The 13770-nt window shown below is 52.8% G+C and overlaps 1 protein-coding gene across 1 annotated transcript in view; it reads left to right on the top strand.

The window, feature by feature from the left end:
* Positions 1–13770, top strand: part of cfi (complement factor I) — a 136095-nt gene that overhangs the window by 89775 nt on the left and 32550 nt on the right. The window contains exons 7-9 of the mRNA XM_072496000.1: positions 1375–1491; positions 2180–2287; positions 10414–10437. Of these exons, the coding sequence (XP_072352101.1) occupies positions 1375–1491; positions 2180–2287; positions 10414–10437 (249 nt within the window). The remainder of the gene's footprint in view (positions 1–1374; positions 1492–2179; positions 2288–10413; positions 10438–13770) is intronic.

Here is a 13770-nt window from a genome sequence, read left to right as displayed (position 1 = left end):
AACAAAATAAATTGAAATAAAACACGTGTTTCTTCAGGTAGAAGAGGTATTAGCAGGGTGACGCCGAGTCACTGTCGGTGTGGAGTTTGCACAGTCTCCCCGTGTCTGTGTGGGTTACACCCCCACAACCCAAAAAGATGAGCAGGGTAGGTGGATTGGTCACGCTAAATAGCTCTTTGATTGGAAAAAAAAGAATTGGATACTCTAAATTAATATAAGAAAAAGAAGTGGCATTAGTATTGGCTCCTCCTGATATTCCTTTGCCCAATTGATTCTTGTTCCAATAACTGTGGATCAATCAGGTGTATCTAGATTCATTTTACTCTCTGATAACATACGCACGTACTGCCTGGACTCTGGAGACTGCAGTTATATCCAGCGATCTATAATTTGATCTTAGGTAGCCAAATGGACGCAGTCTCACTTGTCATTCTTTTTGTTTAAGTGTCACTGTGGGGCTGGCCATATTTTTCGATGTCATCGCACAGACTCTATCCAGCAGGGTAGCTATAGGGTGACCCATTGACCTCTGCCCTCGCCTACTCTGTGGTGGCGAGGCCAGTCGCAGAATTCCAGTCAGCAACAATGTTGGGCGCCGTCAACAGAAAGAAAACAGAATCCGGTTTCAGGCGGGTCTAGCAGTGTTTTTCTCGAATAGACCCCACTATTCAATGGCACTTTGACATTTTTTTTGGCCTCAGCGAGGAATGCCCCGTCGAGGGCACATTTATACCATTTCCGTCAGTGCAGGAAGGCGACTCACGGATCGGGACCCACTTTTTAAAGGCAGCCCCGATCTTTCGGCAGGAGTGCCCAATGCCCGACCACCCAGGTATCTCCAGTTGTCTGGGAGACACCCCCAGGTACCATAACGACTGGTCCAGTGCTGAACAGCACCCTGGCGAGGTCTCCCAGGTATAACTGGTGAATCCCGGGCCCCGGGAGAATCCGGCAAGCACACATTTAAATGTGCCATACTTGGTCTCGTCCAGCGACGCCTCTCATGAGATTCAACGATTTTGTTGCATCGCCAAGTCGGGCGCGACGTGGCCTGTTAATCAGGCCCATAGTGTCCAACTGTAGTTTGTCTGTAAAACAAATGCTTGCCGACAGCAGATATTTGTTGAACCTTTGGCACCAGTCACTGCTCAGTTGTGTCGAACAATAAAACTGAAGGTGATGTACCAGTTTACAATCGATCACCTTGGCCCAAATCAAGTCCGTGGTATACAAGGGGTTTCAGCTTCACACAGAACTTGTCACGGCCTGCTATATAATAGCCATTATCCAGTTGCCGATGTGACAATTGAGTATTGCTCTTGGATTACACAGTTGTAGTTCTGCTTAACATTTTTTCTGCTGTTTGCTTGTTAGGTAGAGAATGCACCGAAGATGAATTCACATGTGTAAATGGAAAGTGTATTCCACTGGAGGATCTTTGCAATGGCATCGATGACTGTGCTGACCTAAGTGATGAGTTATGTTGTAAAGGTAAATGAAAGGGTCAGATCTTGGGCTGCATTCTCTGCTCCCGACGGCGAAATCGCATTCGGCGAGGGGGCGGAGAATCCTCGATGATGGCAAAATCGGGGGCGGCGGTGCTATCGCGATGCTCCGCCCCCTGAAAAGCACCGTACCTTAGGAGGACGCCGCGCCACATATCCACGCCCTGAGGCTATTGCCTGAGGCCTGCCCCGTGATGCTCCGTCCCCGACCAGCCAAGTTCCTGACGGTGTGGGACACGTGTGGTCTCACCCGTCGTGAATTTAGTGTGGCGGCTGCGGGCTCAGTCCGGCGCCGCCACAGTCGGGGGAGGGCCGATCCGCGGGCAGGCGGGGGGCTTCATTCAGGGCTGGGGGCACTGTGGGGGGGTGGTCCGGGGCACGCGAGCGGCCGAAGGGGGATACTATTTTTGCCGTCTGTGTCCGCTGAGTCTGCCGTGAAGCACGGTGTGACTGCTGGCATAAAACCGTTTTCACGCCGCCGTGGGGACTCAGTCTCCAAACCAGAGAATCCAGCCTCTTTTCTCTCCTTTGATGGTACCTCTGGAGGTTTGAGTGAGATTGGTATTTTGCAGATAATTTTGATTTAGCAGCACTTTTAGTTAAATAAATAGGCTCAAATGGTAACTGAGCATCATTGACACCAACCGATTACAGTGTTTCTATTGTTAAAACAGACTGCAGAAAGTCCTACCGCTGCAAGTCAGATGTATGTATTCCGGATTTTTCTGTATGCGATGGTGAAGATGACTGCTTGGCTGGAAGTGATGAGAGCAAGTGTACTGGTAAGAAATAATCTTCATGGATTAATGCATCCTATAACTATCGATGTACACGTCTGCATCTCTGTGTGGGTTCAGGAAAACATGATTTGCGATTTCCATGCCAAACACATGACTCATACGTGATTTTATGTGGGACATTTGTTTGTCACACGGGGTCTGGGTACACAGTGCAGCTTGTGAGCCAGGATAGGGTATAGGAGGAGTGTGATTGGAGAGATTGGCTCGTTAGAAGGCCCAGCTTCATCCTCCAGCACACCAGCCCTATTCTCAGCATCATTTAAAGGTCCCTTATGTAGCGATCTGTACATCTGTACATGCATCTGCACATACACCAGGGACTGCAGCACAGGTGTAACAGTCACAGCACCACTAGAGGGCAGCATCAGAGATGGGTATAAAGGGTCGAGCCCAAGGTAGGATCCGCCTCTTTGAGAAGCACAGAGCTAGGGAGCCGCAGCAGACAGAGACAGCGCAGCATAGGCAGATTACCTTAGTTTCACTGGTCATACCTCTTGACTGTTTTACATCTAGTTGAGCTCTGGAAGCAGAACGAACCCTTTGAATAAAGAACTTGTGTTAACTGTAAGTCTTCCAGTCTTCATTCAGACTTAGAGAATAACATACTTTAAACCTCATCCCTCTCTCCTCACCCACCCCATGCTACCCATGGCCCTCAAATGCCCCTTGCCTTGCCAAGTACATGCCTCCTCAGATTCATCATGCCCCTTCAGATCCCCATCTCCTTGCTCTCTCAGTATTGGCAGCACGGTAGCATAGTGGTTAGCACAATTGCTTCACAGCTCCAGGGTCCCAGGTGCGATTCCCGGTTGGATCACTGTCTGTGTGGAGTCTGTACGTTCTCCCCGTGTGTGCGTGGGTTTCCTCCGGGTGCTCCGGTTTCCTCCCACAGTCCAAAGATGTGCAGGTTAGGTGGATTGGCCATGCTAAATTGCCCTTAGTGTTCAAAATTGCCCTCAGTGTTGGTTGAGTGGGGTTACTGGGTTATGGGGATAGGGTGATGTGGGCTTGGGTACGGTGCTCTTTCCAAGAGCCGGTGCAGACTCGATGGGCCGAATGGCCTCCTTCTGCACTGTAAATTCTATGATCGATGATCCTCTATAGCTACTTACCCAGTATCCACTATGTATAGTCCTCAGAAACTGTGCAATAACATGCATGCATTTGACCCATAATTCTGTAATAAAACTCTCATTCAATGGTCAGCCATCGTTGCTGCAAAAAGAAACTACTCCGTTAAAGTTAATCCTTTAAATGGTCATTAAGTTGAGTAAGCAAACAGACATGTACCCTGAAACTGCATCAAAGGTTGCGTATATCACTACAGCTTCGTAAAACTGTCAGACATTCCCCTAAGCAGCTATGTCAACAGAACTGAGGACTCCATAGGTTTCCAGAACTCAGCCAAGCATTCATAATGACCACAGCTATCAAAACATTATTGCATCAGCAACAGAATTACATTGAAAGAATAGGTGTCATGTCCATTTCAAAGCAGATTGCCTGTCAATCAATGGCGGTAAGCAGGTGCTTTTATTTTACCGTTCAAAGCAATTTCCATAAATGTTGGGCAGGGTTTCCTGTGATACCCTCCTACAGGAGACCAAGCTCGCAATACTGCTGCTAAGTCTTGCATATGTAACATTAGCCATTGGCTGATCTGCTGGAGGTCTGTCAACAGCTGCAGAACTGCACAGCAGCATCAGTCAAAACTAGCCAAAAGATTTAACATATTTTAATTAATTGTAATGAATTTCCTTGAGCATTTTCAATCTTGGTCATTATAACCATAGGAGACGGACTGTAGAAATGGTAAATGATATGAACATCATTGGCCTCCATCTTCTGATGGCAACAGAATGCAATGTTTGTTGCTGGTGCCTATCGAGACCCTTAGGAAATCCCGACGACTTCCCTCCCCACACCCCACTCCCCTCACACAGTCACACTCCCTCCCCACACCCCACTCCCCCGACACAGTTACACTCCCTCCCCACACCCCACTCCAACGACACAGTCATACTGCCTCCCCACACCCCTCTCCCCCGACACTCCCCACTCCCCAGACACAGTCACACTCCCTCCCCACTCCCCACTCCCCGGACACAGTCACACTCCCTCCCCACACCCCACTCGCCCGACACAATCACACTCAATCCTCACTCTCCTGACACAGTCACACACCCTCCCCACATCCCACTCACCTGACACAGTCACACCCCCTCCCCACACCCCACTCCCCCGACACAGTCACACTCCCTCCCCACACCCCACTCCCCAAAACAGTCACACTCCCTCCCCACTCCGCCGACACAGTCACACTCCCTCCCCACACCCCACTCCCCAGACACAGTCACACTCCCTCCCTACACACGCGACACAGTCACACTCCCTCCCCACTCCCCCGACACAGTCACACTCCCTCCCCACACCCACTCCCCAGACACAGTCACACTCCCTCCCCACACCCCCGACACAGTCACACACCATCCCCACACCCCTGACACAGTCACACTCCCTCCCCACTCCCCCGACACAGTCACACTCCCTCCCCACACCCCACTCCCCCGACACAGTCACACTCCCTCACCACACCCCACTCCTCCGACATTTACACTCCCTCCCCACACCCCACTCCAACGACACAGTCACACTCCCTCCCCACTCCCCACTCCCCAGACACAGTCACACTCCCTCCCCACTCCGCCGACACAGTCACACTCCCTCCCCACTCCCCACTCCCCTGACACAGTCACACTCCCTCCCCACACCCCACTCGCCTGACACAATCACAGTCCCTCCTCACTCCCCTGACACAGTCACACACCCTCCCCACATCCGACTCACCTGACACAGTCACACTCCCTCCCCACACCCCACTCCCCTGACACAGTCACACTCCCTCCCCACACCCCACTCCCCAAAACAGTCACACTCCCTCCCCACTCCGCCGACACAGTCACACTCCCTCCCCACACCCCACTCCCCAGACACAGTCACACTCCCTCCCTACACTCCCCCGACACAGTCACACTCCCTCCCCACACCCACTCCCCAGACACAGTCACACTCCCTCCCCACACCCCCGACACAGTCACACACCCTCCCCACACCCCTGACACAGTCACACTCCCTCCCCACTCCCCCGACACAGTCACACTCCCTCCCCACACCCACTCCCCAGACACAGTCACACTCCCTCCCCACACCCCCGACACAGTCACACACCATCCCCACACCCCTGACACAGTCACACTCCCTCCCCACTCCCCCGACACAGTCACACTCCCTCCCCACACCCCACTCCCCCGACACAGTCACACTCCCTCACGACACCCCACTCCTCTGACATTTACACTCCCTCCCCACACCCCACTCCAACGACACAGTCATACTGCCTCCCCACACCCCTCTCCCCCGACACAGTCACACTCCCTCCCCACTCCCCACTCCCCAGACACAGTCACACTCCCTCCCCACTCCGTCGACACAGTCACACTCCCTCCCCACTCCCCACTCCCCTGACACAGTCACACTCCCTCCCCACACCCCACTCGCCTGACACAATCACAGTCCCTCCTCACTCCCCTGGCACAGTCACACACCCTCCCCACATCCGACTCACCTGACACAGTCACACTCCCTCCCCACACCCCACTCCCCTGACACAGTCACACTCCCTCCCCACACCCCACTCCCCAAAACAGTCACACTCCCTCCCCACTCCGCCGACACAGTCACACTCCCTCCCCACACCCCACTCCCCAGACACAGTCACACTCCCTCCCTACACTCCCCCGACACAGTCACACTCCCTCCCCACACCCACTCCCCAGACACAGTCACACTCCCTCCCCACACCCCCAACACAGTCACACACCCTCCCCACACCCCTGACACAGTCACACTCCCTCCCCACTCCCCCGACACAGTCACACTCCCTCCCCACACCCCACTACCCCGACACAGTCACACACCCTCCCAACACCCCAGACACAGTCACACTCCCTCCCCACACCCCCGACACAGTCACACTCCTTCCCCACACCCCATTCCCGCGACACAGTCACACACCCACCCCACACCTCACTCCCAGACACAGTCACACTCCCTCCCCACACCCCCGACACAGTCACACTCCCTCCCCACTCACCCGACACAATCACACTCCCTCCCCACACCCCACTCCCCAGACACAATCATACCCTCTCCCCACACCCCCGACACAGTCACACTCCCTCCCCCCTCCCCCGACAAAGTCATACCCCCTCCCCACACCTTACTCCCCAGACACAGTCACACTCCCTCCCCACATCCCACTCTTCAGACACAGTCACACTCCCTCCCCACACCCCCGACTCAGTCACACTCCCTCCCCACACCCCACTCCCCAACACAGTCACACTCCCCCCCTACACCCCACTCCCGCGACAGTCACACTCCCTCACCACAACCCACTCCCCAATCACAATCAGACTCCCTACCCACACCTCACTCCTCCGACACAGTCACACTCCCTCCCTACACCCCACTCCCGCGACACAGTCACACTCCCTCCCTACACCCACTCCCGCGACACAGTCACACTCCCTCCCCACACCGCACTCCCGCGACACAGTCACACTCCCTCCCCACTCCCCACTCCCCCGATAGTCACACTCCCTCCCCACACCCCACTCCCCCGGCACAGTCGCATTCCCTCCCCACACCCCTCCTGCGACACAGTCACACTCCCTCCCCACTCCCCTAAAACAGTCACACTCCCTCCCCACACACCCCTCCCCAATCATAATCACACTCACTCCTCACACACCCCTCCCAGACACAGTCACACTCCCTCCCCACACACCATTCTCAGACACAGTCACACTCCCTCCCCACAACCCACACCCCGACACAGTCATACTCCCTCCCCACACCCCAGTCCCCCGACACAGTCATACTGCCTCCCCACACCCCACTCCCCCGACACAGTCATACTCCCTCCCCACACCCCACTCCCCCAACACAGTCATACTCCCTCCCCACACCCCACTCCCACGACACAGTGTCATTCCCTCTCCACACCCCTCTCCCCAATCACAATCAAACACCCTCCTCACACCCCCTCCCAGACACAGTCATACTCCCTCCCCACACCCCACTCCCCCGACACAGTCACACTCCCCACATAGACCCCACTCGCCCGACACAGTCACACTCCCTCCTCACACCCCACTCCCCCGACACAGCCACACTACCTCCTCACACCCCTCTCCCCCGACACAGTCACACTCGCTCCCCACACACCCATCCCCCGAAACAGTCACACTCCATCCCCACACCTTACTCCCCACACAGTCACACTCCCTCCCCACACACCACTCCCCCGACACAGTCACACTGCCTCCCCACACACCACTCCCCCGACACAGTCACGCGCCCACCCCACTCCCACTCCCCCAACACAGTCACATCCCCCAAACACCGCACTCCCCAATCATAGTCACACTCCCTCCCCACACCCCACTCCCCGACACAGTCACACTCCCCATACACCGCCCTCCCCAATCATAGTCACACTCCCTCCTCACACCCCACTCCCCCGACACAGTCGCACTCCCTTCCCACACCCCACTCCCCCGACAAAGTCACTGTCACTCTCCACACCCCACTCCCCCGACACAGCCACACTCCTTCCCCACACCCCACTCCCCGACACAGTCACACTCGCTCCCCACACACCCATCCCCCGACACAGTCACACTCCATCCCCACACCTCACTCCCCACACAGGCACACTGCCTCCCCACACACCACTCCCCCGACACAGTCCCGCTCCCACCCCACTCCCACTCCCCCGACACAGTCACACTCCCCATACACTACCCTCCCCAATCATAGTCACGCTCCCTCCCCACACCCCACTCCCCCGATACAGTCACACTCCCCATACACTGCACAACCCAATCATAGTCACACTCCCTCCCCACACCCCACTCCCCCGACACAGTCACACTCCCCATACACCGCACTCCCCAATCATAGTTACACTCCCTCCCCACACCCCACTCCCCCGACACAGTCACACTCCCCATACACCGCCCTCCCTAATCATAGTCACACTCCCTCCCCACACCCCACTCCCCCGACACAGTCACACTCCCCATACACCGCCCTCCCCAATCATAGTCACACTCCCTCCCCACTCCCCACTCCCCCGACACAGTCACACTCCCTCCTCACACCTCACTCCCCCGACACAGTCGCACTCCCTTCCCACACCCCACTCCCCCGACAAAGTCACAGTCACTCTCCACACCCCACTCCCCCGACACAGCCACACTCCTTCCCCACACCCCACTCCCCGACACAGTCACACTCGCTCCCCACACACCCATCCCCCGACACAGTCACACTCCCTCCCCACACCCCACTCCCCACACAGTCACACTCCCTCCCCACACACCACTCCCCCAACACAGTCACGCTCCCACCACACTCCCACTCCCCCGACACAGTCACACTCCCCAATCTAACAGGATCCCAATTCCCTTGGATACCTCTTCCAGATCCAATAATTGTGGGCATGATCCAACTGCCACGCTGCGCTTAAAAAGCAGCTCGCCGAGGTGCAGCGTGACCAATTAAAGCTGGGAGATCTCGCTCCTGGGATCTACCCGGCTCCATACGCTTCATGAAATCTAAAACTATCTCGTTAGATGTTGCTATGCAAATCCTGCCCATTGTAGGCGGGATCATGTTTTAGTAAATCTGCATATTAGAGCGATGCAGCTAGTCTTAATTTAATATCATAGAATCATAGAATTTACAGTGCAGAAGGAGGCCATTCGGCCCATCGAGTCTGCACCGGCTCTTGGAAAGAGCACCCTACCCAAGGTCCACACCGCCACCCTATCCCCATAACCCAGTAACCCCACCCTACACTAAGGGCAATTTTGGACACTATGGGCAATTTAGCATGGCCAATCCACCTAACCCGCACATCTTTGGACTGTGGGAGGAAACCGGAACACCCGGAGGAAACCCACGCACACACGGGGAGGATGTGCAGACTCCGCACAGACAGTGACCCAAGCCGGAATCGAACCTGGGACCCTGGAGCTGTGAAGCATTTGTGCTATCCACAATGCTACCGTGCTGCCCTGTAGTTTCCTGGGGTACCTGAGCATTGGGATCTATTCGCTTTGCCTTGGAAACCTCAGGTGAGTGCTGTTGTGTCTGGTCTCCAAATGGGGACCAGACAGAATAGCACTCTTGGGGTCTCCAGGTGCATGCCCTTTGGCAGGGTGGTACTCTGGCACTGATGATGGCATGTTGGCACTACCACCCTGGCAGTTCCACATGGGTACCAGCCTGGCACTACCAAGGTGCCCATGTGGCACTGCTAGTGTGAGGTTGGTACTGGCAAGCTGGCATTTTTTGTGTGCTGGAGATTGGACCAGGGGTGCCTTGTTTGGGGTGGGGTTCTGGGGCCCTCCCATAGTGCTTTGGGGTTGTTGTGTTGTATCTTTGGAGATTGGGACACCATTTAAGTCTCTTGCCACACTTGGGAGTTCTGGCAAGCTCTAAAGAGCATCTGAATGGAGAAAATAGAGTGAAGCAGAGTACGTTAGAGAAGTGGGACAATGGATATCAAAAATGTACAAGAGGCCAGAAACTAGAGGACGCATTGTTGGGATGAAGGAGATTACAAAGATATATTTCAAGACGTATCCTGAAATGGACCAAAGAGTTTCTATCCATTCTACACATCTCTCAATATCACAAAAATCACTCAGAACATGACATATTTCAAATACTTTAATAAGCACATCAACACATCGATGCTTGGTGTTATCATTTAGACATGTTGAATTTACTATTACAAATATTTACAATAGTTCATGCTATTCCCAACTTTTGAGTCATCATTGATGTAATTAGAGGGATCCAAAAATATTAATTAACCAATTTCATCCCATCATATCCATCTGTTTATGAATTGTCACTGCAGTCAATGTGCTTATTGGAAGTTGTAAATCCCGAGAGTGATGGTGTTAGTAACATTAAGTGAAAATGGGTGCCATTATGATTAATACACTTTTTGTGTCTTTGTTTTTATGAAGGAAGCAGCGCAACCAACGATACAGGTATGTGGTGGTAGCCATGTTTTTCCAGTGAATGCATGTGTTTTCTTCTGAGGCAATGTTCAGCTGTATTTTCAACTGATGTGATTTCAATTAATACAGCTGAGACCAAAAGTGTCAGAGACTTGCTTCCACAACTCTTATGAGGATCTCCTCAGCAAAACACATTGGCCTGAATTTTTGGGATGACTGAGGTACAGTCCCAGCCATCTGAAGAGTCTGCTCTTCGTGGCCTGCTGAAATATTATGCTGTAATGAGCATTGATTGGCATGAAGTGGGACTTCACCCCCCCCCCCCCCCCCCCGCGCCCCCCGCACCCCCCAGTTGGGAGGAGGTCCTGCCTTGGAGAGCTGCCGGTCATTCAGATCTCCAGCACTGCAGTAGCTGAAAGAGACACTGCATGGAGCTGCCTGAGCCTAACGCGCGGGAGCCAGAGTGTCAAGTAAGTGTCAGGATCAGGGTCTCAGGGGATAGACAGAGGAGAGAGGGAGGTCCAGAGGCCACTGCTGGTCAGTGCCCCCAATCAGAAGGGGACCTCTGATGGATGTGCCCACCCCCACCTTCCCACCCGAACTCGATCTTTCTTAATTCCCAGTTTACCCCTCCAGAGCTGTCGGGCTGGGTGAAATTACCCTTAAGCAGAAGGGCCTCAACTGGGGCAAGGGCATTTAAGGCCTTGCCCTCCATTGCATAAAATCGTCATGAGGTCGGGGCAGCGGGATCCCGGAGCGAATCCTGTCCAGGCAATTTCATGTTCTCCTTCCTTAGAACCCACTGTGGGGTTGAGTGTTTAATTCTGCACATTGTCTGGTGGAAAACAGGGTGATATAAACCAGAGAGGCCATCAGACAGACTGACTGTTGGTTTGTGCAGTCAATTTATCTCAAATAGCACAACAATGCATTGCTTCAATTGGTTTCCACAGACCTGCTAGGCTTCCCACTCTCCATCACTCTTCCTGATCATTGCTGTACAAAGTGCACAGATATGCCTTGGGGTGGAGTTTTTTACCGTCTCCCGCCGGCATATTTGAAGTGGAGTGGCCAATTAATGGCCACTTATGGACCTCATTCCATATAATATGTTGGCTTGGCTAAGGCGGGAGGAAGGCGGACAGCCTGGCAGGGCTCTGCACAGGTAAAGGCGGGAAGGAAGGAGGAGTACCTCCTAAGAGGGGGGAAATGGGTGTCGCCCCTGTGCTCTTTGGACCTCTAAGATGGTACCCCTACTTTGTTCATCCCCGCTGGCCTCTAAAACCCCACTCCACACCCCCCAATAAACTTGCTGCGGTCTCCAGTCCCTCCCCAGCCTAAATGCCTGGGCTGACTTTAAAGTGCAGTCGGTATCCATGTATCCATATTCTTCCTTCCTGGGGACTGTGGGTAGACCCAGCAATGGCAACCACTTTCTTCTGGGACTACAGAGCTGATGGCAGCTCTCGAGGGCAGGACGTCTTGCCCCTGAGCGGCGCAATAAGTCCTACTCTTTATAAGACTCGATAAGTCACTAAGGCCACCTCCAATGTATTATCGCCCGACTGACGTTTTGACTGGTGGGGAGGTGAGGAATCATCTCCATGCCCCCCTGTAAAATTCATCCCTTGATGTTAAGTGAGGAATAGATTGAGCTCTCCATTGTCAAATAGCTTATGATGCTCACTCACTAGACCTTCAGATGAAGAATGGTGACTTTTGGGTGGTATCAGATCGTGATTGGCGCATGTCCCTCTCATGTTAATAAAGGAGAGGTGAAATTGCGAATGAGTCCATTAAGGGAGAAACAAACTGCTTCAGCTTCTTCCCTGGCATGTACTATTAACTGTCCGAGAGACCCAGCGACTTGGTTGCTGAATAAATAAAAGATAATTGTAATTGTATGAATCGAAAATAAAGATAAAATTGTTTTCAAAGTGCTGCTGAAAGCCTTGAGAAGGTTTCCTTTGCAGTGAAACACAGATCCTGTTTGCAGTGGCCTGCCAAGTCTCTGTAGCTCTGCTGGGATATATTGGCAGGAGGTCGGGAGAACAGATATTCAGCCTTATTTCAGTGGAAGAGCCACGGAGCCTCATGTCTATGGGCCTGCAGTACCATTGGTTCATGTACAAAGACAAAGAATATTGCAGCACAGGAACAGGCCCTTTGGCCCACCAAGCCTGCGCCGATCCAGATTGCTTATTTAGACCTACTACTTATTGCCCAAACGTTCTGTATCCCTCCATTCCCCACCCTTCATGTGTCTATCAAGATATATCTTAACCGTTGTTATTGTGCCTGCCTCCACCACCTTCACTGGCAACACGTTCCAGGCAGCTACCACATTCTGCTTGAAAAACTTTCCCCGCACATCTCCCCTAAACTTTCCCCCCTCACCTTGAACCTGTGCCCCCTTGTAATTGAGTCTTCCACCCTGGGAAAAAGCTTCTGACTGTTCACCCTGTCTACACCTCTTGTAATTTTGTAGACCTCAATCAGGTCTCCCCTCAGACTCTATCTTTCCAACTCAAACAATCTGAGTTTATTCAACCTCTCCTCATGGTTAACACTCTCCAGACCAGGCAACATGCTGCTAAACCTTCTTTGCACTCTCTCCAAAACGTTCACATCCTTCTGGTAGTGTGGCAACCAGAACTGCACACAATATTCCAAATATGGCTGAACTAAAGTTTTATACAACTGTAACATGACCTGCCAACTCTTGTATTCAATACCCCAGCCGATGAAGGCAAGCATGAAATGAAATGAAATGAAAATCGCTTATTGTCACAAGTAGGCTTCAAATGAAGTTACTGTGAAAAGCCCCTAGTCGCCACATTCCGGCGCCTATTCGGGGAGGCTGGTACGGGAATTGAACCGTGCTGCTGGCCTGCCTTGGTCTGCTTTCCCCATGCCCAATGCTTTCTTGACCACCTTATCCACCTGCATTGCCACTTTTATGGAACTATGGACCTGAACGCCCAGATCCCTCTGTATGTCAATGCTCCTAAGAATTTTGCCATTTGCTGTATAATTCACACCTGAATTTGATCTTCCAAAATGCCTCATCTCGCATTTGTCTGGCTTGAACTCCATCTGCCATTTCTCTGCCCAACTCTTTAATCTATCTATATTCTGCTGCATTCTCTGACTATCCTTCACTATCTGCAACTCCACCTATCTTCATGTCATCGGCAAACTTGTTAATCAGACCATCTACATTTCCCTCCAGAACATATGTCTATATATTACAAGCATCAGTGGTCCGAGCACTGATCCCTGTGGAACACCACTAGTTACAGATCTCCATTCTAAAAAACTCCCTCCCACTACTACTCTCTGTCTCTTGTTGTCAAGCTAGTT

This window comes from Scyliorhinus torazame, chromosome 3, assembly GCF_047496885.1.
Source record: "Scyliorhinus torazame isolate Kashiwa2021f chromosome 3, sScyTor2.1, whole genome shotgun sequence".
NCBI lineage: Eukaryota > Metazoa > Chordata > Chondrichthyes > Carcharhiniformes > Scyliorhinidae > Scyliorhinus > Scyliorhinus torazame.
Note: the sequence above shows the minus strand (reverse complement) of the source record. Positions and strands in the feature narration are given on the sequence as shown.